Source organism: Aedes aegypti, chromosome 3 (assembly GCF_002204515.2).
Source record: "Aedes aegypti strain LVP_AGWG chromosome 3, AaegL5.0 Primary Assembly, whole genome shotgun sequence".
Classification (NCBI taxonomy): Eukaryota; Metazoa; Arthropoda; class Insecta; order Diptera; family Culicidae; genus Aedes; species Aedes aegypti.
Window position 1 is genome coordinate 164419351 of NC_035109.1, and position 25456 is coordinate 164444806.

Consider the following 25456-nt stretch of genomic DNA (forward strand, 5'->3'; position numbering starts at 1 on the left):
GGAAAAATGAAAACGCCTCTGGATATGCAGCAAGTTGCACTCAGGCACAATCGAAGCTTTCCAGCACGGGATGGATCGATGAAATCTTGCATACGATTCGTGTTAATAGAGCAATACCGATGCAGTCAATACTAGTTGACTTTGTTGATACCCCAATAAATCATTGAAAAATTACTTTTGAGCAGTAATCACTTAATTATCACTATGAACTCCAATGAATCATCTAAGAAAACTCACGAAACAATTGAACGGTCAACAAAACACTATTTAAAATCAATCTAACACTGATAAAAAACGCAGAAGTTAAACGCATTTACCAAGTCGTGCTCATACATAAACAAGCTACACGAAGAAAAACCCAGGAAAATCATGAAAAAACATAATCCAAACCTTCAATAGAACGATGTTTCGATGGACTACGTGTATTGGTCCACTTTGACTGTATTAAAAATCATCGTATTGGTTCACTCTGACTGAATAATTTATAGGAAAATAACAATCGATTAATGCTTTGCATGGTCGAACTGGGTGCATATCTCTAAGATAAACAGATTATCAACATCCATCGACATCAATATCGTAAATTATTCAATAATCCATTTCTATAATTTCAAAATCAGCGGCATTACGATAGCATGAAAATTTAAGTTGTTCAGGGTCAGTGCATTAGTTGAATATTTGAATATTCGAAGACCACAAATATTCAAATATGCGTTCAGTCAGAGTGGGCCAAGGGGCGGTCCATTAATTACGTAAGGGGTATTGGGGGGAGGGGGGTTTTGAGATTTCTTACGCGCCATACAAACTATTTGTGATTTTCATACAAAAAATCTTACCATGGGGGGAGGGGGGTCTAAAAACCGCCAAAATTGTCTTACGTAATTAATGAACCGCCCCCAAGTGAAAATCTGTGAAAGCGGGTTCTAGGACATTCCATACAGACACCATAGAACTACCAAAAACTTCTTTCGGACTCTGAAAATGACTCAAAAAAATTCAATAATCAATCAGTTTATTGCTTTCTGACACTTAGTCTGCTCTGTCTCCACAGAAATTGTTCTGACCACCTGTCCAAATATGGTAGATGATTAAAAATCAAAATCAAATGCATGAAATTAGGTAATATTTATGAATTTATTTTGATGAATGAGAAGATGAATCATTCGATGTGAAAAAATCTGACAAATCACTTGAAATATCTTTCATTTCTTCGCATTTCTCAGCGCGCTAATCATTTTCGCTGTTATGGTAAAAAGCACTTGGTCCAGTTTGACTGCATACTTTTATGAATTTTTATTGATCATCCAAAGTATTTTTTTAAATATTCCTCGCAGTTTACAACATTCATCAAATCTGATGAAAGTTAAATGCAGGTAGGAAATTTGGCATCTAATGGAAGAGTAATCAAATTTTCCCACTTGGTTTGAACTTGGTCCACTCTGACTTAACGCCGACCATATGTATTCCAGTCCAAAGAGCCTGAGCTGCTTTGGTTTGATGTTCGGAAAAATTTTCTAGAGCATCGAACTGATTTCTCATTTCGATGCAGTTATCAACTTTAATCATATCCTCATTTCAAGAACGCGCTCATTTCGGAGAAACGTCCTTTCTTCCATTTTTGCCACGTTTAGTGAAAGTTTTAAATCCCACTTTTTTAGAGGAAATTGTGAATTCAGAAATTCACCTTTCCTTTTGTTTGTAGGTGCAAGCATGTTTAGTGAATAAACGAAAGAAGACGTGACCTTCGAGAGGTTTTTTTCCAAGACGGTGTCCAAGAAGTATTTCCACCGCTAGCTTTCGCTAACAGGCACAACGCAAAATCGAAGGCACGGGTCCAAACAAGGATCGTAATGGGATAAGTAGTTAAAAAATAGTACAGAAAAGTACTGTTTAAATCTTTTAATATCCAGGCGTAATTTCGATTAATTTCCACGTTAAATTTGAAAAATCACATGGCTGGCATTCAAGCCAAATAAAACACAACTGACTTCGATTGGATGTCACACCTCACGTCAATCATATGCATGTAAATGATAATTGTCGATACCACAAAAAAGCTCAGCTCCCGCAAAACCTCATACAAGTTAATCATGCATGAAAATAGTAAGCAAGGGCGGCAAATCGATTTCCATGCTTTCAATCTCATTATGCATGACCCTAGACCCAGTCAATTTGAATCATGTTTATAATTACAAACAATTCTGTGGCCGCAGCGGAAACCCCTGTGAAAACATTGTAAATGGCCACCATTAGTGAACTAAAACTACTGCTGCTGAAAATCGCTGGCCAACGTTGAAGGCCCGGGTGCAGTAATACACCACCGACACCGTCATGCAAATCAGTGCAAAGTATTATTTTCCCTTGACTACGGTTCCAGTGTAGAAGTCAAATCGCATTACCGCCAGATGGTCGTGTAATTAAGGAAGCCGGAGTCTTTTGCAACGCTCATTAACTCCTTGGGATCTTTCCTGCCGCAGGCCCAGGCGAAGAAAGACAATTGGTAAGGAAATTTCGCTCGCTTTTCGGCTACGGCTATCTCTCGGAGGACGGAATACTTTTGCGTGTCAAAGTTGTTTCCGTTTTCCCGACCGGTTTCAGTTCGCCATTTTTGGACCAACTCATGAAGATAGTTTCCATCCAACTAAATAGAACAAAAGAACATTCTGGTAAAACTTTTTGCATTCGGATTATCCGGGAGTCAGATTACTTCGCTTCTTCGTCCACTTCGGCTGCACAGTGGATCGAAGATGGTCGAAAACCTCAAAAATCAAAGTAGTTTACTCCGATCGATAATATTTTTCTCGGCTTCCTCAACGCTTGTAGGTTAAATCCAATGTTTGAAGCATTTTTTATTGAGTTCCGAATATTATACAACTCATTCATTGGACCACGAACATGATTTTTAAAGAAAATTCACCACATATCCATAGAAAGCTTCAACCGTTATGGTATCTTCAAAGAAGCTGTACGAAACGCATGAGCATAAGTATGATTGACCGCTCGCAATTGCTATCCGTTATTGTAAGTATAGCTGTACCTACACAGGGAACCAACAGACAATACTAAGAATCAGTAGCATCCTTGATGTGTAAGTCCATAATGCTTGAACATGACAATATATGTCAATTGTATGAAAAAGTAAAAATACATCAATATTTACCATGTAAATAAGAGTTTGAGGTGTTGGCCGTCATTTACTTCAGATCACACCACTGTGGACTGGTGCTACTGCTGTTAAGCCCGCCGGTGATGGGGCTTGCCTGATAGAGTAGACGATGGAAAGTTACACAAACAACATAGTTACCAACCGTCGGTTAATTATTGGACAAAAGCAAGAAAGCTGGCAAAACCATTTGCCCGTAGCACAGGATTCAAATGGGGCGTACTATAATAGTGTACTGACTGGGTGTACTGAAGAGAAGGAATGAGTATCTTGTTCTGGGTATAATGCTGATCTTAAAATTTCATCCCTGTGTTGAGGAATAAATATGTTTAGTTTGAGAGTCATAAAACTAGGATTGTTGGACATGAAATGTTTAAAGCTAGGTACTATTATTATTGAGAAAGGGACTTTAATTGGCGCAAATAGAAGCCTAGGGTGGGTTTTCCCATATTAGACGGTTAGCGTGTTGTGATACCACGGATGTAATATTAGGGCGGTTCATAATTCAAAAAAGTTCGACAATCCAATCTCCCATATCTTCCATACTATCATTACCATAATAATAGTGTTCTGAGAAAATTTCAGCTTTCTAGGTGGTGATTCAACACCTGTACAGAATACACCCAACCCCCCTCAGAGAGTCGGAAGTGAAACTTTAACCATGCATATCTTTGTGGTTTTCGAAGCGATTTTCAAAAAAAAACATTAATGGAACCGAACACTATTGAAGATTGATGTTCATTTTTGGGTTTTTGAAATAGATGCGTTAAACCAAAGTTATTAAGCAAAAGGCACTTCCTAGTTTTTCGAAAAACGCATTTTTTTTTCACAAATTTAACAATAAAACAAAATTTAAAGCGATGACATATTGTTTTTTTGACATAAATTAGCTTTTCTTAGTGGAATAAATGGATGAATGAATGTTTGAGCAGAAATTGAAATTTTTGATAACACTTAAAATTTCTTTTACTTAAAATATTACGAGAAACCCTATTTTTTGGATCCGTTTGCCAGTAACTCAAAATTCAAAACGATGACATATAGTTTTGTTTTTTTCTGGAACAGAAATCCTTTGGAAAGCTTTTTCGAGGGACCATTGCAGTAACCATGAAATTTTATTTCAAGTATGGTTCCATGAGTCGATATCGAGTCAAGGAACATCGACTCATGGAGGTTTAACTGTACCTACAAAAAAACATAAACAACTCATTTCCCGAGTTTGTTCGTCTGTAAATATTTACTTAAGGCTATGTAGTTTTTTTCGGCATGAATTTACTTGTAGAAGCCAAGTGAAATTTTTGAGCAGAAATTGAAATTTTTGATTACACTCAAAATTTCTTTTACCTTAAATATTGCGGAATACCTAATTTTTTAGACCCGTTTGTATGTAACTCAAAGTTCAAAGCGATGACATATAGTGTTTTCGACATGAAATTAATTTTTGAGAAAAAAAATATTTTATGTAACACTCACAATTTATTTTACCCAGAAAACCACACAAAAAACGTATTTGCTTTGTTTTTTTTGTTGGTATATCAAAATTGAAGGCTATAACATGTAGTTTTTTCGGCATGAATTTAATGGCAGAAGTGAATATTCAGGAGCATAAAAAAAATCGCAACGCTCAAAATTTATTTTACTTTTAAAACAACATAAACAACTCATTTTGAGAGGTTGCTTGTCTATAAATAACTCAATACTCAATAACTGTAACTCAAAATTCATTGCGATAACATATAGATTTTTCGAAATGAAATTGATTGTTAAAATCAAGTGAACTTTTTAAGTTGAAAATAAATTTCCTATAACACTTCCAATTTATTTTACTTAGAAAATCATATGAAAACGTATTTGAGCTTTTTTGACTGTGAATTAAAGTTAAAGGCTATGACATGTATTGTTTTCGGCATGAATTTACTTGTAGAAGTCAAGTGAACATTTTTGAGTAGAAATTGTAATTTTTTATCACACTCAAAATGTCTTTTACTTAAAATTTCACGAAAATCCTTTTTTTTTGACCCGTTATAAATATAAAATTCAAAGCGATGCCATAGTGTTTCCGACATGGAATTGATTTTTACAGTCAAGTGAACATGTTCGAATAAAAAAAAATGACCGATGACACTCAAAATTTATTTTACCCAGGAATATGAGTGTCATCACAAATTTAGATCTGCACCGAAATATGTTCTCTTGACTTCTTTAAGCAAGCTCGTGCCAAAACAGTACGTCTCATAATCTTTGATTTTGATTTACTGGCGAAAAAGTAAAGAAAATAGTTTATTTTTGTAGTTTTTCACTTAAAATAAATTTTAAATGTAGTCATTTGTTCTCAAGCTTGCCCAGTTTTTGTTATACAGTGGAATTCCGTTTTTGGCAACAAAGACGAAATTTTCAGTTGCCAAAAATGGAACCGTGCCTAATTCGGAAACATATTTTTAAAAATTATTTTTCAACTATTAATTTTGAAAACGTCATTAGAATGTTATTACATCATCCTTATGGAGCCATAAGGCATTAGGACTTCGGAACGGTTCTCTTCGAGACAGATTTTCGGAGGGGTGCACTATGCTATGAATCTATGACCCCTTCATGGTAATAGTCCCAAACGTTCTACATAGTTTTTATCGCATAAATGTCTTCAATGATTTTTTAAAAGTTTTGTGTACACTATTTGTGTGTGTGGTTCATATAAAATCAATAATTTTCCATAAAACTGTGTGAGAATAAAAAAAAAAATGTATTTACCGTTGGCCATTTTTGATACCCACCCACCCCCTTGTAACGCATTTTGTGTAAATATTTTTTGAATTTTGCATGAGCTGTAGTATGTTAAGGACACCCACCCACCCCCTTTAGCGTTATGAAATTTGTAAATGGGCCTTTGAGGCTCTAGCGTAAAATTTGACAAGCTTCGTTGAGTTTAACATAAATTTATTTTTCTGATAAAGCAAATGAAATAATAAATCTCATAACGAATGGTTGATACCAGTTGATCTAGATATGAAACCCCAAAAGCCTGATATGAATCTTCCGGTGCTCGTAAGGTACATCTACAGGAACATGCTAGGACTCTGAAGCATCTTGGTAAGAATCCGCAGGATCCCGCTTAGAATTCTAATTCTCGCTTAAGGTTTCGCCTCGATATTGCTGAAAATTCTCAAGTTTCCGATGAGAATTTTCAAAAATTCATTATTCTTAGACTACCACTAGCACTTACCGAATACCTCAGAAATCCACCTTTTAAAAATCCCAAACATTTCGCCAGAACTACATGAATACTACCAATAGAAATCCATTATCCCGCTAGGAATTCACGGTACGCCCTAGAAATCTTGAGAATTTACTGGGCATCACTAGATATTGGACATAATCCTCAATGACCAATTATTCATTCTAAGTAGGGGGACACGGGGCAGTATGGACACCCTAAGGAATTTGCCTATTTTGACTGTGAGGACATGAATATTATACTGTTTTTTATGTGCAGTATGCTTTTTAGAGTTCTTAAGCATTTGTTAAACATGGTTGCATAATTGGGAAAAAAATATTTTGTTTTCAAAAATAGGTTTAAAAAAAGCTTATATTTGGTAGTTGCCATCAAGCTAGCGGGGCAAGGTGGACACCCCCATGGGGCAGTATGGACAGCCTAATGTTTATAGGAAAATTGTCCCGCGATCGTTCTCAAACCTCGAAAAATGAAGTTCATATTCAGGAAACCATAGTGACAGGTCACTGTGCCACTGGAAACATTATTAAAACCAATTCACGACATTTTTCGTAGAGATGCTTTCAATATTGCCTCCAGTTTAGTTTAATCAAGAATTGACGATTTTCAACTGATTTGTGGTTCCGCTTCATAATCATTGCATTGAATGCTAAATAATTTTGGATAATTTTGTATTTGAAGTTATATTTTTTTCTCTTTGAAGTGTCAGCTCTACTTTGTCACCCGGTGTCCATATTGCCCCAACAGTATAAGAAATTTTTATATAAGTTTTTCAATGTCTTAAAGTACCAGAAAAAAATCTACTATATTTTTGAATATAGCATAAATAATTGAAGATTCGACTCTGCAGCACCCTAGACAGGACTCGTTAACCAACTACGCCACAGAACGGGTACCGGTGCTGCAGCGCCGTCGGCCAACCTGAAATTGAAGTTCTTCACGACCCCTCTTCATTCATTCGGCTCTCTTAGATGTCTGATTCAACACTTCTAAGCGTGCCTACGAATAATAGAGAGAGATAGTTATTTTTAGTGTTTATACTGTTCACTCATGTCACATATAGAACTTAGAGGCTAAGGGGTTTAAGTGACAAAAGCCTGCTATTGAGACAACAAGCCAGTGTTCTATGATTTATGCTATTTCTTATGTCAATCGGGAAAATCACCTGAAAATATCGTTGGAATGCTTAGGAACTCTTGTGTGTTTCAATATACTTAACCTCAAAACCGATCAAAATGTCACTAACACTCCTTTGAGTTCGGGCCCCGCAATTAATGTTATACAAACAAATATCCACTGCCAGAAACTGCACTTGATTTTGGCACCCATTATCGCTTTCAATGTTAAGAACAATCGACGAATTATCAATTCGCCAGGTTATTTATTAAACGCACTATGCGTCATTCCAATGAATAATAAATATAAACGACTGGCATTGTGAGATGCGGCAAATAGTCATTTTCGTAGATATTCCATAGCGGCCTCTGTTTGGACGTCCATAAATATTTCATATTTGGTGTTTTTCTCCCAATTCTCGAACCGCTTCGTTTAATTTTCCGCAGACTTTCCGAACGGAAAGCAACTCATACCAGTGCCGGATTAGAGCCTCGGGATTCCCGGATCGGATTGCATGAAGAGGACCCTTAACATACTAGTTAACACATTTCTTGCCAATTGCATGAGCACTGCACTGTCCCTTCTTGCATAATGTTGAGTTTTGAATGAGTTTCAATGTTACTTCAAGATTTTTACCGTTTTGTTTCAGAATAATTCCAAGAGACAAATCGAATGATGGATGTTATGAACGCTTAAATAAAAATAAAAATTATGCCATAGTGACGGTTGTTTGACGAGATCTAGTCAGTTGAGTTGGTCAATTTCAACATTTGTACTGCTTGAAGTATTGAATACTATTCAAACATATATTTTAAATTTTAATTTTCCAATTAAGATTCCCGCGGCACTTGTCTTCTTTGTTCCCCCTCAAATCCGGTCCTGTCTTATACCCATTTTGTGAAAAATGGCCCCACTCCCCAAAGTGAAATACTGCCAATTGGAAAAAAAGTATAGAACTTACCGTTTTGTTGCCTAAATTTTTCACTCTGCAGTTGAGATATGCGGTTTTCCCCAGCAACGCAGTAACGTTTTTAGACGCCGACAGATCAAAGTATGGCCCGGTCCGAGTGGCGTCAGTGGGCTCGGCGTTGCTATTCCGACTACTGCCACTGCTACTACTGCTGCTTCCGCCGCCGCCAGGAAGAATCCCTTGGCTCGCTGTGTCCTTCGTAGTGGTCTGCTGCTGCTGTTGCTGGGGTTGCTGTTTGGAGGCCTCTCGTTGCGATCCGTTAACTGGAAAACAAGAGACGAAAGCAGAGAAGCATGTGAGAATGTGGGAAATCCCTGGCGGAAAATGGAAAAATGAAACTCGAACTTATCAACCGTTACGGCAGCCATATTTTATGAGTTTATGCATGTCAATAAGCGTATGGGCTCATGGGCGAAGTCAGGGATTTTTTTCCAGCCATAAATACAGTTACCGACAAAATAATTGGCGAATTCATGTTTCAAAACGGGAAATCCTTCCATAAATGATAGCACTTCATAGTTTGAAAATATGTTTTGTGATACAGATCCATTTTTTTTATAGTTACTTAATCTTATATTCGTATAGGGCGCTGTTTTCACATAAAGATGGCAAAAAAATATCAAATGATTTATCGACATTGGAATAATAAATGAACAAGGACACGGTGACCGTCTTCAGCTATTAAGCGGTACGGACTCCACACGACCAGTGGATTACAACAGAGTTGTACCAGATTTTGTTACTCAGTAAGCATGTTTTTTTCTAACAAAATTTGTTATAATTTTTGCTGATTACTAGTTAAAACTTGATTTCTTCTATATGAAAAAAAATTAAAACTTTATATGTTATAATTTAAACAAAAACTTATTAGATTATTTCTCATTTCCGAATAAAAACAAAATTTAATATTTTAACTCGATTGCAAACTGCTTTAAGATAACTGTAATTACATTGATCAACGGGGTTACATTGATCGGATCCTCCCTCCCCTCCTTGTAAGAATTTCGAATCAACATTTATCGATGGACTATTTTCAATGGATGAATGGTTGACGCAATTGACAGTATTTGTGTAAATTTAGTTTGGTTCACGAGTAAATTTTTCAACTTTTCGAAACAGTCATATCCATGATTATTGATGACACTACCAAAGATTGATATGTCACATGAGCTTTGCAAATGATATAAGCAATGAAAATGTGTTGTTTAATAAAAATGGCACCGCCAAAACTGATTCCGTTGTCAAAATTTTCATAAATATTGTCAGCTCGGCAACATTGATAAATTAAGGAGGAAATTTTTTACCTTTAGGCGTATTCCGCGTTTCAATATGTTTTTAATTTTAAAATAACTCAAAAAGTAACTGTCATGCAAAAGTTTGGGCTTCATGTTTGGCTTCAGGGGACCTGTTATAATATTTCGATATTTCGGGTAAGTTATAATATATCGATACTATCAATCATTTTTTACATAGATGATCAGTGCTACCCTTTATCAGTTTAATCAAACAATCGCATTAAATATTTTTTTAAACATGAGCATGAGCATGAGCATGATTGACCGCCCGCAGTTGCTACTCCGTTATTGCAAGAACAGCTGTACTTACACAGGGAACCAACAGACGCTACTCGGGATCAGTATCATCCTCAATGTGTAAGTACTGGTGTTCTTATTATTATAATAAACAATACCGGCGCCGGCTGCGTCCGAATGCAGGTCAATTTGGGAATGGGAGGGAAATGTTGACGTGGTACTTGCTTTACAGAAGCCGAGGAGTCCTCTGCACTTCCACAAGAAAACACTGGGAGTTTGGATATGGGAAAGGATTCGTTTTGGTAAACGATAAATATATAATTAGAAATGAATACGTGAGCATATACACGAATGACCGCTCTATCCAAACCAGACACGATACTGATTTCGTTGCTCGCTCGACAGGAGCATACAAAAGGTTCAACGTATCAAACTCTACTGACGCATTTTTTTTTGTTTTTCACCGGTGCATTTCGTTTTTTCTTCCACGCAACGCGAACCGGACACAATGGATCCGGATTCCGTCGCTCGCCCACAAAGAGCATGCAACAGATTCAACGGATCCAACACTACTGACGCGTATGTTTTTTTTTTCACCGGCACACTTCGTTTTTTCTTCCGCGCAGCGCAAACTGGACACAATTGATCCGGATTCCGTCACTCGCCCACAAGGAGCATGCAACAGATTCAGCGGATCCAACACTACTGACGCGTTTGTTTTTTTCACCGGTACACTTCGTTTTTTCTTCCGCGAAACGCAAACCGGACACAATGGATCAGGATTCCGTCGCTCGCTCACAAGGAGCATGCAACAGATTCAACTGATCCAACAATACTGACGCGTTTGTTTTTTTTTTCACCGGCACACTTTGTTTTTTCTTCCGCGCAATGCGGACACAATGGATCCGGATTCCGTCGCTCGCCCACAAGGAGAATGCAACAGATTCAGCGGATCCAACACTACTCCATAAAATATTTTTTTAAACATGCTCAAAACTTTCAGCAATAAAATCAGCCCTGTCGTCCTGCTTAGTCGCGCTTAGTCGACGACTAAGAAGCTTTTCTCTGATTTTTTTTCTTAACGCCCTTTGGGACATCAGGTGAAAATTCAAGCTGTATCATCGACCTGAATTAATTTAACTTTGTTGCATGTAGATCAGGTGCAACTAAACGCTCTGTGTAACATCAATCAAAATTGTCAAGCTGTATCAACGCCTTGGAGTTCAATTAGATCAGTTGCATTTAGTGCCCTGTAGGATATCATTTAATAACTACAAGGTATATCAACGCCCTGGAGTATATTGACTTTGCTCTATGTAGATCAGGTGCAACTCAACGCCCTGTATGACACCAATCGATCAAGCTGTATCAACACCCTGGAATAGTTTAACGTTGTTCCACAGAGGTCCTTGCAAGATCGGGAGCATCTTTATGCCCTGTAGGAAATCAATCGAAATTTCTTATCTGTACCAACGCCCTGTAGTTATTTGACCTTATTATGTATATCAGGCGCATCTTGACGCCCTGTAGGACATCAATCGAAATTTTCAAATTGATTCAACGCCCTGGACTAATTTGAATATATTCCACACATATCTTTGTGAGATCTGAAGCATCTTTACGTTCTGTAGATAATTCGTCAAAATTTCCGAGCTGTATATACGCCCTGGAATGTTTTGACTTTGCCCTATGTAGATCAGGTTCATCTCAACGCTCTGTAGGACATCAATTGAAAATTTTTAGTTTTATCAACGCCATGCAATAATTTGATATTGTTTCACGTAGATCAGATGCATCTTAACTCCCTGTGTGACATAATACGATCCATCTGTGTCGACGCCCTGGAGTAGCTTGACTTTTTTCCACATAGATCTTTGCGAGATCTGGAACATCTCAACGCCCTGTAGAAAATCAATCGAAATTGTCATGCTGTGTTAACGTCCTGGAGTATTTGATCTTATTCCATGTAGATCAAGTGCATCTTGACGCTCTGTAGGACATCTATGGTAAATTCCTAGCCAACGCCCTGGAAAAATTTGGCTTTATTCCACACAGATCTTTGCGAGATCTAAATCATCTGAACGCTCTGTAGAAAATCAATCGAAACCTACGTGCTCCAGGGCGTTGATATACCTTGGAGTAATTTGAGCTTATTCCATGTATATCAGATACAACTTAACGCCCTGTAGGACATTAATTATAAACTCTCAGCTGGATCAACGCCCTGGATTAATATGACCTTTTTCCATGTAGATCAGGTACATGTGACCACCCTTTAGGACTTAATTTGATAATTCCAAGTTTTATCAACGCCCTGGAGTAAGAGTCCACAAACATCATGGCGAGAAGCATATTTACGCCCAATAGCAAATCAATCGAATTTCTCTTGCTGTATCAAACCCCTACGGTTATTTGACTTTATCCTATGTAGATCATGCGCACCTTATAGCCCTGTATTTATAACATCAATCGAGATTGTCAAGCTATATCAACGTTGTGGAATAATTTGATTTTGCCTCAAGTAGATGAGCTGTATTTTAACGCCCTGTAGGACATTATTTAATAAATTCATTGCTGTATCAACGCCCTGGAGTAATTTGTCCTTATCCTTTGTCGATTAGGCGCATCTTAACGCACCGTAGAACGTCAATTGTAAATTACAGGATGTATCAACACCCAGGAGAATTTTAACAGTATTCCAAATAGATCAGATCAACGCCCTGGAGTAATTTGACTTTATTTCACCTATATTTATTTATTTATTTATTTATTGCAAGATCTGAAGGATCTTAAAACCCCTTTGTAAAATCAATCGAAATTTCCATGCTGCTTCAACACACTGAAATTATTTGACCTTGTGTTATGTGGATCAGCTGCATCTTAACGCCCTGTTTAAGATGAATTGCTAATTCTAAGCGGTACCTACGGCAAATTTGAGTTTATCCTGTGTAGATAAAGTGCGCCTTAACGCCCTAAATCAATTAGAAATTCCAAGCTGTATCGACACCCTTTTGACCTTATTTCAAGAAGATTAGGTGCATCATAACGCCCTGAAGGATATCAATTGTAAAATACAAGCTTCTAAAACGAATTAGAGTAATCTGATATTGTCTTATGTAGATCATTTCGATTTTAACACTCTGCATCATTTGAAAATTTCAAGCTGTATCAAGGCCCTTTATTCTACATAGATCAGCTGCATATTAACGCCCTTTATGGCATCAATCAAACTTGTTAAGCTTCATTAACGTCATGGAGTTTATCCATGTCTCATTTAGGTCAGACCTGTAGGACATAAGCTGAATGTTCCAAGCAGTATCAACGTTCTGGAGTGATTTGACTTGATTATAGGGTTCATTCAAATATTACGTAACGCAAAATTTGACAATTTTTGACCCCCTCCTTCCCACAGCTTTTGTATGAAAAATTTTAAATTGTATGGATCGTAACACTACGTAAGACCCCCTCCCTCCCCCTGTTGCGTTACGTAATATTTGAACGATCCCATATGTAGATCGGCTGCATCTCATCGTCCTGTGGGGCATCAATTAAAAATTTCAAACATTATCAACGCTCTGAAGTATATTGACCTAATTCCACGTAGATCATATGCATATCAACGCCCTGTATGGTATTAATCAAAATTGCCAAGCTGTATAAAAGCCTTGGAGTAAATTCAAGATCAGCTGCATCTTAACGCCCTCTATGCCATCAATCGAAATTACACCGGGCTGTATTAACGCACTAGAGTAATTTGATATTATCTCAGATGGCTCATCTTAATTCTCTGTAGAACAATAATTTAAAATTCAAAGCTTTAACAACGCCTTGCAGAAACCTTGATCCACGTAGATCAGGTACATATTTACGCTCTGTAGGACACCAATCGAAATTGTCAAGCTATATGAACACCCTGAAGTAATCAGGAGCTAATTAACGCCATGTAGAAAATCAATTGGAATTTCCGAGCTGTACGACCCCTTGTCACCACTGAATTCTGAAATTCTGATATTCTTTTGGTATATAAATAGCTTTTCCGTGTGAAAACAAAAATTATGCTGAATTCAGCATGAAACAATATCGATCGAATCATCTCAAGTAACTCTTGAAGATACATAAGATACATGAAATTTTAAAGCAGAAAAAAATCATTTCATATGTTATAAAGACAATCATTTCGTATTCTTGTTCATTTTGGACCAATAGTCACTATCACATAAAAAGATAGTGACGAAAATTCACTATCAAGTACGTATCAAAAACGGTATTTGCTGAAATGAGTTTAAAAACCTGCTGTAATGAATAATTAACAATTATAAAATCCTTTAAAAGATCCAACGCTAAACTACTATAATCAACAATAGCGTAATATTTTGGAATTCAGATTAATTGTCAATTTTTTTGTACTTTGATACCACTTCAAGAGCGACATTTTATTTTAAAATCAGGCGATAATTTGGCTGAAGTTCGAACCTTTTGTTTAATTCAAAAATAAGGTTCAAACTTTCTAGATGTCCTGCTTTAAGAAACCTTGAGCATTTGTTCGTGAACTTAAATTTTCGATTCTATTTTTTATATAAAATAATATAAGGGAAACTATTGGTTTTGAATTTTGTGTCACGTTTACCTCGTTCAGCGCTTTTTTTTCTCAATTCGGCTGGTTTTCACCAGATTCGGCGGATGTTACTATGCCACGTGCAAATGTTCTGTGGAAATGTATTTTTCAAAGTGATTAAAGTGTTTTTTACTTTTATTCGATTTGCTTGCGTTTTGCTTGAAAGTGCTCTTTGATGCAATTAAATTCATATCGCGCGACTCGTTTTTTTTTATCTCCGGCGTGTGTTGAGCGTGTTAATTCAAAAATTGAAGTTTTAATGTTGATTTTTCGAGCGGTTCTTTATTATTAGAGGAGCGACGGATTTCAGAGGAGTTTCGAAAAAGGAAATTGGTGAGTTTGTTCTGATCAGAAGCGCGTAAATATTAACCATTTGTCGGCCAGAACGTCTACCGAACGTATCCTATGGCACTACCCTTTCCAACAACAGTCCACAACATCCCGTAACACCTATGAGAGGTGGTAGACTTCTCTGCATCTTACTTAAGTAGGTGTTCAATCAATCATCCTTTCCCATTCCCCAGCATTCGCAAGGACGTGGCCAGGACAGCTCTCGATTATTGGAGGATGCGTCAATCTTGTCTAAGAGTTAGAGGTTAGTCCCAAATTTCTGACTTTGGTAACGGACGGGAAGGAGGCAACCCTCATACAATGGTCTAGGACTGTACCACCTACGAATTTGTGCGCAATGCTTAATGCTAATGCTAATGCTAATGTTAAAATAATATAAGGGAATTTATTTATTTTCAGCAGTCTAAGCCGATGCCACGAATAATTTATAATTTTTTTGAAAACTTTTTAGAAACGTTTTCACAATATTTAAAAAATATCATATGGAACTGTGACTATTGTCGGCATCCTCTTTTTTTTCGGCAGCCTTTTTCATAAGAACTGCAGGCAAATCTGTTCGACAATTCCACATAAGCCGCATTTTAAGGCGTATTCATTTCAATCAATGACATCCTGGTGAAATTCTTTGTTCGGAAATCTCGTCAGGGGGAAGCAGGCTCATTAGTGGATCCCTCTTACGCTAGCTAGCAGTTTGAAGAGAAGCTAATTTTTTGTTACATTTCAGGTATTTTTTCACGTATCTTTCTTTTCATAAAACACAAATCAAACTGAGAAAGAATGTAGCTTTCATATGCAATAAGTTTGATCATTTAACCGAATTTAAGGTCATCTTGAATTTTATCAGAAAAAAAAGTTTCACCATTAGAGCACCATTCGTTTTTAATTTTGTGATCACCATCAAAAAGCTAACTAAGGGGTCACCCAAAAATGGCATTCATCATTTGAGGAAGGGGGGTGTTCTACGAAAGTGTAACAGTGCACTATGGTCCAGGAATCAGTTTTACGCGGAAAGATGCATTCTGAGCTTTAGAATGAAACATTAGACAAAAACGGTCTTCTACAAAGTTGTTTGTATTAGTTGAGCCCTTTGTTTGGTTTTATTGAAAATTAGGGTGGACCACATTTTCATAGAAATGATTAAACTAACTTTCTTATTTGTAGAAATTATATTATACATGCTTCAGCAAAGTTGTAGACCATTCAATTTCAAGCAACTTTGCCAAAAAAAGTTTTTTTGTACCGTAATCCGGGGTAACATTGATCATTTTTTTTAGTTTTTCTTAATTTTTTCATTTCACAATACAAATGTTACAAGTTTCATATTTTTAAAACAAGTACTGGCACCCACCGCTCCTAGCTATGTACTTTATTTTGTTTTTCGAAAGATTTAAACATGTTTAAATAAATGTTTTAAGTGATTTTTTGATTCAGCTGATATGGAGTAACATTGATCACCCAAGTAAACAACGTTCGCTAATATTGGAAATGTCGTTACTTACTAGAATCAGGGCTCCTGAAGCCGAATATGAAGACCAAACTCTTACAAGTCATTTACTTTTTGAGTTATTTCAAAATTAAAAACATCTTGAATCGCGTAATACGCCTAAAAGTAGGCAATTTCCTCAGGAAATTCTACATTCGTAATAGTATTTAGTTAATGTTGCCTAAATGAATAAATTTATGAAAGATTTGACAACGGAATCGTTTTCGGCGATGCCATTTTTAGTAACACCCGCATTTTCCTTGATCACATCGTCTGCAGAACTCATGTGAGACATGAATTTTCGGTAGTATCAGTGAAAATGATAGAAATCATTGTTTCAAAAAGTTGACAAATTTGCACATGAACTAAACGCAATTTTGGCAAAAACCTTAATTATCATTAGATTATGAATATACGAAAGAGAGGCACCATTCATAGTTCGAAAATGCTTCATCAATAAATCTTTATTTGAACGTTTAACAAGATGAGTCATCCCGATCAATGTTACCCCGCTGATCAATGTTACCCCGGATTACGGTATCTCTTAAATTGACCAATTTAGAGCTTTTTTCCTGCAGTGACATAGGGTGGTCCGAACAAAACTGGTTTTCTGGCTCTAGAGTTTTCAATTCAAATTTCTCATCAAAGTAGTCTATGAAACACTTTTAGAGCTTTAAAAAATGCGTAATTTGGTGAGTGAAGAAACTCGCTATCTCCTTACGTTTAGGAGTTATTGTTGTTTTTCTCTCAAAAACATGCCTACTTTGATTGTGAATATCTCTGATTGGGGCTAACATAAAACATATCTTTTGACGGCATTCAAAAGACAAAATAAAATTGTATATTATATCAAAAAATTAAACATGTGTTATTTTTGTAACTCTAACAAAATGTCTTTAAAAACAAAGGTTTTTAAGCAGAAAAACTTTAATAACTTTTGAACTAAAATAGATATCATCAATATTTTTGCACGAAAATTTGCGTTTTGTTAAGTTCTTAAAGTCGTTCATAGACCGCTTTGACGAGAAAATAATATTAAAAAAACTAGAGTTAAAAAACTTATTTTTGTTGGACCACCCTGCGACCACAACTTTGCTGAAACATTTATAATATAATTTCTACAAATAAGAAAGTTAGTTACACAATTTCTATGAAAATGTGGTCCACCCTAATTTTCAATAACACCAAACAAAGGGCTTAACTAATACAAACAACTTTGTAGAAGACCATTTTTGTCTAATGTTTCATTCTAGAGCTCAAAATGCATCTTTCCGCGTAAAACTGATTCCTGGACTACTGTGCAGTGCATGTATTAGATTTTGGGGGGAGTCTTGAAATCCCAAAAAATGTTGGACGTCTATTGAAAATTTCCTTATCAAAAACTGAGTTAGAACAGCTTGCAAAAATTAGGTAAGCAATGGTATTAGCCATTTGAAACGAACGATTTTCTAAATTTAGTAAAACAACATATTTCGTACAACAAAGTAATAAGTATTCAATCGCTGATTTCCTCGAGTAAAATGGGATTAAATTTTGGGAAAAAAATCTGGTGGCCATATTGTATTATGAAGCCATCTTGATTTTAGGCAAAAGTATGAGTTATTTAGTATGATGATACTTATCATGTTAAAATATGAAATTTAAATTGAGTTGCAGCAAATACTCTGCATTTTGAGAATCTGTGTGAGTTTTGATCATTTGTTCATGGTTTTGAAGATATTCCGATGTACCTAGAAGGCTCGACATTATTCATATTTTTTTTATTTATAGTTGTTTCTCCGTTTCACATTTAAATTGGAATCAGCATTGAACACAAACTAAACATGTGCAAATGCATATTAGTTTTCATGTGTATGGAATATATGTTAGTTTGATACAATGTTCTTGTGAGACTCCCTTATTAACGCCTGGGAGTACAACCGCCCTCTGGGCTATAGCAACGCCCTCCTCGAAAGGGGATGACTAAGAAGCTCAAATTTTGCGACGACAGTGCTGAATAAAATACAGTTTAAAGCCACGAGTGAAGAACGCTAGTACCTACTTGTTTTTAAAATGTAAAACTTGCATCATTTGCATTTTCGAATGAAAATTTCAATAAATGACGAATTCCATCCAGATTGAGTCGAATATATAAAAATCGTTCTGAATAGTTTTTGGTATGGTAGAATAAGTGTTTTCTATAAAAAAATGATCATTTTGTCTCAAGTATAACTTTCGTAAATGACCTATACATTTATGCATGCAACATGTTTGAAAAATTCTTACTCCGAAACTGTTGGTTTTAGAGAAAAATGTTCTATGAAGAAATTGTAGTGAACCGTTTGGACTATAAGAAAAAAATATACCATGAAAAAATATTTTATTTTGTTTTCATAACAAATCAAAAATGAAACTAAAATTTAAAATTACGCAAAAACACCATTTTTAATATTTTTTTAAATTTTCACCATAGAATCTTGATAGTAGACAGATGTTTGGGACAAAATTTCATGATGGAGAAATTATTAATATTTTTTTTTTTCTAGTAACAACTTTTGGCTTATTTCCATAATTTAGATTTTTTTTGTCAAAATAAATACGTTCTGATGATACAATAAGAATCTTGAAATTATTCTAAACCGTAATGATTATACGGATAATTTCTCTCAAAGTAGCCATTTTCGAATTATATCGAGTTTAATGCAAAAATATTGTATAAATATTTAAATATGCCATTTTCATTAGTTATTCACGATTCTTCGCGAATTAAAAATTGGCCCAGAGGTGCAGAATGACCTCAGACCTGTGTTCAGATTTGATGGACAATTTTTTAACATAATAACGGTCTGTCAAGACACCGTGAGTACTTTGACGACGCTCACCCTTATCGCCGAACCTATGAGTCTCTATCCAACACGAAAGACATGTCACCAATCCACCAATCAGCTCCTCCCAAAGCTAAGGAATTTCGGTATCGATGTGGTGTTTCCCAGCCGAGACCACCAACTTAAGACTTCGCTAAGCTCCACCAAGGATCCGGTTAACACACCGAAAAAGGCTTGCGTTTACAAAATCAGTTGTGCTGACTGCAGCAAGATGAACTTGATACCTACAAAACGTTCCCGTGATGTATCTAATAATAGCCCTTAAATGTCAAGTGCCTATCAAGTTGGAAGTTACAAATAATTTTACAAATTTACTTGAAAACGAGCCTCTTATTTTTTTTATTTTTGCTCAAACATGCAGCTTAGTCTGGATGGCACTACGGTTAACACATGCAAAAATCGGATCTAAAAGAAAGTTCTCAGTCAATAACTGTGGAAGTGTTCATTGATCACTGAGTTCAAAAGCCGGTTTAGTTTTGAATGGAATTAACTCTTAACTTAATCGATTTATAATTTACAAAACAAGATACCAGACTGTAAATATGGAAACCATTTCAAAGCGACATGATTTTGTTTTCGAAACCACTCCCTATCCGGCTGGTATTGGGTTGCGGAAGCGATAAAAAATGTTTTTTGATGTCTATATCCGCACCGCCAACAACAACTACCTGTACTCTTGGTGACGGTGGATAATGCTCCCTGACTACAGGACCATTTTGCTATTAAATTCAATGCTGGCGTTGATTCAATTTTCAGTGAAGTGGATTGGATCGGTTTACAGTTATTGGCATCATTCCTGGAACTGGAAAACAGAATTGTTTTCCGATCAATAAATGGAATACCGATGCAAGTATTAACGAATGTTCCGTTGTTTTTTTGCTGTACCTTATTGTGTTTGATTGGATGGTTAAAGCGACAAAAACGTTTGATTGAGTTGGTATATGAAACGATTCAACTATGTAACGACCTAACCTTTCTTAACCCGTATAGGCCCAGGTGGAAGAAAAAAATATAATAAAAAATCTCATCGCTTAGCGAATATCTAGTGAATTTTAATTATTTCTTTTAGTATGCTTGTACAAATATCCAGTTTGTAGAAGTGGCCTAAGAATCTAAGGAATGTTCCTGTGGTCGGAGTTTTTCCAGTGGGTCACTGGGTCAGGTCGGGTGAAAATAGTGCTGTGCTTTTCTGCCCCTGGAAGTAACAGATAGTTTCTGAATTTGACTATATTGTAGCCACTTTATCAAATAATTTTAAGGAAAACGCATTATCATGAACATTTTGAGAAAGAACTTTTCGTGAAATTGTATAACCACTTTTCGGGCATTTAGCTGGTCCTACAAAAGGCTATTTTAGGGTTTCCCGGGACACCTCAAATCTACAATACATCTGTGTCAAGCTTATGGGAATGCACTTCTGTTTGAGTCGTGGAAGAATCCCGGTTAAAATCTTCGGAATAATTCGGGATGACTACTTGGGAAAATCTTTGTATTTATCTGTGGAGGAATCCTCGGAGAAAACTCTGAAGAAATCACTAAAGAAATATTTTGAGTAGTCCTTGAAGAGATTGTCCTAGGATAACTCCTTGAACAATTCCTGGAGAGGGTCTTGAAGATAGCTCTGTAAGAATCTTTTTAGAGATTTTCCTAGAGCAATCCTTATAGAGTCTTTGAAAAAAGAAATCTCCAGAGTGATTTCGGAGTAACCCTGAACGAATTACTGAAATAGATTCTAGAGGAATCCTTCGAGAAATTCTTGGAAGAATCCTATTAGAGGAGGAATCCATGAAGAAATCATTTGATACATTCCTGCAGGTACTCCTTGCGAAATCTCCAAATAAAGGAATTCCTGTATAAGTTCCTGCAAAAATTCCTTGAATAATCTTTAGTGAAATTCCTGGAGAAACCCCTGGAAGAGTTGCTGATGGTAATCCTAGAGCACTATCAAAACCGGTCTATGATGTTTCATGGCGAACAGAAGTCTTTCCTGAAGAAATCTCTGACAAAAGCACTGGTGGAATCCCAGGAGAAATCGCTGTAGAGATTACGGCAGAGAGGAGGATGCTCTGGTAAAATATCTGTAGGAATCGACGAATGAATTCTTGGAGAATGCTCTGGAAGCAAAAATTGGAACTGTTTTCGACTTACCAGAGCATAAAGTATCTTCGTACCTGCCGATTTGTACACAATATACACAGGAAAAAGAAGCTCTCAGTAAATAACTCTTCTCATAAGGATACTTAGCTGAGAAGCAGGCTCTATCCCGGTCGGGGCGTAACGCGGGAAACATGAAGAAGAATTTAATGCTTGATTTTTTTCATTGTGTCTATTTAGTGTTTTTCAGCTGAATGAAAAATCATGAATTTTAGGCTTCCGCTTGATGAAACTATATAATGGTCTGAAAATATGCACATCACACCCAACCGTAAACGGTTCCAAACAACTGCGACCAAATCCGGCCAAATCTAGTTGTTGGTCCTCTTAATGCTCTTGTAAATTGGAATGAAAACAATGAAATTTATTAGTTTTGAAATTTTGCCGCTAGGTGGCGCTAGTAGGCATGCAATATTGAGCGTTCTAAACTAGATCTATATTGTGATCCACATGAGCTAAAACGTTCGAAAGTCAACGACATCCGAAAGGTAAACAATTTCGCCGCTAGGTGGTTCTAGTGAGCATATAAAAATAGAAATAGAAAGTTCGACTCTTATGCAAAACAACAGTTTAGTTTTAATGCAAGATGGCGCTAGTAAGCATGTAAAATGCTTGTGGTCCATATTTTATTCTTTTCCTATATTCACTAGTTTTTCTAATTCCAAATAGCTGCAAAGGATTCAAAATCAAATTTTGGAGATGATTCTAAAGCTGTCTCTGAAGAAAGTGTCGATGGACAATAAGTCTAACGATAACTGCTTTGCATATTTTAGGTCGTATTAAGTCCATTTTGAAGTTTATTTTTTCAATCCAAAAAAATAGGTAACTTAAATTCACCCCACAATAATAATTGTCCATCACAGAACACCTAGATAAAAGAAATGAAAGAGCCTGCCTTGTTAATTTTAATGCCGTGGTTATGCTAAGGCTAAGTAGCCCGTCATTCGTTTTGGCAGCCATGTTGACATAGCAGTTCGCAACTTCAAAGTGATGAATCTCAGTCCTCATAGACCATATTGAACCGGAAAAGTATTACTATATGCGCTGGCATGCAGAAAGTATGCTGATACTTTTACAGATGCTTCAGTGCCAGTGCCAACTGTTTTTTTTTTGCAATTCAAAATTGTGACATGATTTAGCAACAATCATCAACGACACGTACAAATTCTATTGACGGACTTCTTTGCCTTAATATGGTGCTTTTAAAGATATTTAAGGCGAAGTAGGCCGTCATTGAAATTTGTACGCGTCAGCTTTAAGGCTAAGTAGCCCGTCATTCGTTTTGACAACAATGATGACTTTTCAGCTTGCATTTCAAAGTGATAAAACTCAGTCTTGATAGTATATATTGACTTGAAAATGTATCACTGTACGCGCTAACGTGCATAAAGTATGCTGATACTTTTTCAATTGTTTCAGTGGAAAAACAACTGATTTTCTTTGATTCTAAATCGTGGGATGAATTAGCAACAATCATCAACGATACGTACTAATTTCAATGACGGCCTACTTCGACTTAAGAAAACATCATAAAAGTGTCTTCTGAATAAAATATGAGAACATGTTTTCTAAGTTTTCAAAAAACGACTCAGCATGGTAACATGGCTGGCATTAGAACTTCGGAATTGTACATATCAAGAAAGTCAACGGATCGGTAAAGCTGGAAACTAAGTCGTCTGTGCACTTAACGTAAGCACATAGTTGATTACATTTTCAAATCGATATTTGAAGTGGATCCTGTGATTTGCTTCTTCAACTCGATAGGACACTGATTGATGACTACAATAACATGCAGCCTTCCGGAAGCTTTGCACATTTTAATTGATTGATACAACATTTCACTTAGGCGTAAATTATGCATTCCATCGGCAATGAAATGCCCAACTGTTACCCCCTTTTTCCGCCGAAAACGCTTCGGGTTTGACGTAATTTAATTCAATAAACCCTCGACTGTTAATTAATTTTCATTCATTTTCAAGTTGAAGTTTTTCTCGTGCTCCCCGGTTGAGTGCCGGCCCAACTTCGTTAGTGAAGCTCTTGAAGCAGCATTATCGTAACGAAGAGCACGTCACAGAGCACGTAGCGTACTTCAACCGGCGCATCCCCGGTTCCAATCGATGAAGAACTATACGCGTTAACACATTCCCAGTTTCTGGTAGGTACTTGGGCACACCGGGAATGCCTGAAACCGTTATTAACGGAACAAAATGTTCACCAATTCGGTACCCACCATTTGGAAGTATATAGTATTATAGTCGAAATAAATATATAGTATTCGAGCATATTCTTCGTGAAAAAAAAAGTTCAACGAGCGAATCGAAAGTAATCATGGATGATTTTTTTTTTAATATTTTGGAGGAATATTTACATGCTTAAAATAATTCCCCAATTGAGTAACATTATCAATTTGTAAATCAATTAAGTTACCATCAGGATTGCATACGGCATATATTTTGCAATTTCATGGAAGATAATAGTTAAAATTACTGTTGTTTAGTTTTCCAGCAATGGAATATTCTCAAACCAACTAAGTAGATGATCTCATAATATATCTTTTGAATGTCAAGTGCCAATCTCATGGGCAATATTAAGTCAGTTGTGTCCATTTCGAATTCACAAAGATATTGTTTGGATATCACATATAAAGTATACCTGATGGTTGGTTTACAAATTGAAAATGTGGTACCATTAAGGAATCATTTAGAGCATATAAATTCCCCTTCAAAGCAATCCAAAACATTCAAATCACGAATATTTTCATTTATCTCTTTGAAATATTTTAAAATGTACTAAATTTTTCGAAAACTGGGTGCCGAAGCGGTGGACATTTATTTTCGTGAATAACGATTTTAGACACACCGTGCCCTGCCATCATATGGCAAGTAGGGTAAATTCCATCCAGGAAATGGTTGAATATCGCTGCAGAAACAAACTCAGGGCACATACAAGCTGCATTTATTTTAATTAAATTTTCAGCAAAAGCAGAAAGCTTTGCACCGGCAAAAAGGCGTGGCGCAACGAAAGGCGAGTAATTTACAGAAAATGTGTGCGAATTCGGGATTATCGAACGGAGGTCAACTGGCAAAGAGGACGAAATTAATTACCAATCGTGATGATTGAAATTTATAATTGCTCTAATTTCCTTCCGATTGCCATTTTTTTCGGGCGCCGCCGCTAGATGGGACCGCTTCACGCTAGAGAAGCGACAATTATCATTCCATTAATGCGATTTCGCTTACTTTTGATGTAGATCCGGGTAATTGATTCGACCCCCCGGAAATATTGGGCACTGTGGGATCTGTCGAGACAAATCTGAGACGAAATCGAAAGGCAGTTTCGCACAACATAATTGTGAGTTCAAAATGTAGGTGTGGGTAACGTACCATATAATTCCACCCAAAATGGTTAACTTCTGACAAATACGCGTATTTTGACTACCAGATGTAGTCCTCTTCTATGTCAGTTTTGTGGCGTCCGTAGTAAGCACGACAATTAAAAGACTTCTATTTTCTTTACTGCAGTAGTTATTGGACAGTACCGTGAATTCGGGTGAAATTGATCACTGTATCACTCGATTTTATTTCTTCCTAATGGAGCACAAATATCAATGTAACCTGCAGTGAATGAACGTTGTTTTTTGCGTTCAAAAATGTTCATGTCTATTAAAAAAATGTAAAATTTTAAAATCTTGTACAGTGCAGTGTTGACAAACATCAATAAACTTCTAGTTCTAGACAAGGATTTGGACATGGTATAATCCTGAAAGTTTGTGGGGATACTTAAGATATATCCCCAAACTAGATTTCATAACCAAAACTCGTACCAATTCGTTGATTTGGTTGAAATAATTGAATTTCTGGTATATATCAGGAAATTCCTTAGGAAATTGCATACATTTAGGCGTTTTCTGCGTTATTCTTGAAATTTAAACATTCATTATTTATATGAATATTGTATTGTTAAGAATTTGGCAAGCATA

General features: G+C 36.3%; 1 protein-coding gene across 4 annotated transcripts in view; it reads right to left on the reverse strand.

Moving 5' to 3' along the window:
* LOC110679012 (zwei Ig domain protein zig-8-like) overlaps positions 1-25456 on the reverse strand; it is a 957706-nt gene that overhangs the window by 158474 nt on the left and 773776 nt on the right. For all 4 annotated transcript variants that reach the window (XM_021852876.1, XM_021852877.1, XM_021852878.1 and 1 more), the window contains exon 5: positions 8470-8741. In XM_021852876.1, the coding sequence (XP_021708568.1) occupies positions 8470-8741 (272 nt within the window). The remainder of the gene's footprint in view (positions 1-8469; positions 8742-25456) is intronic.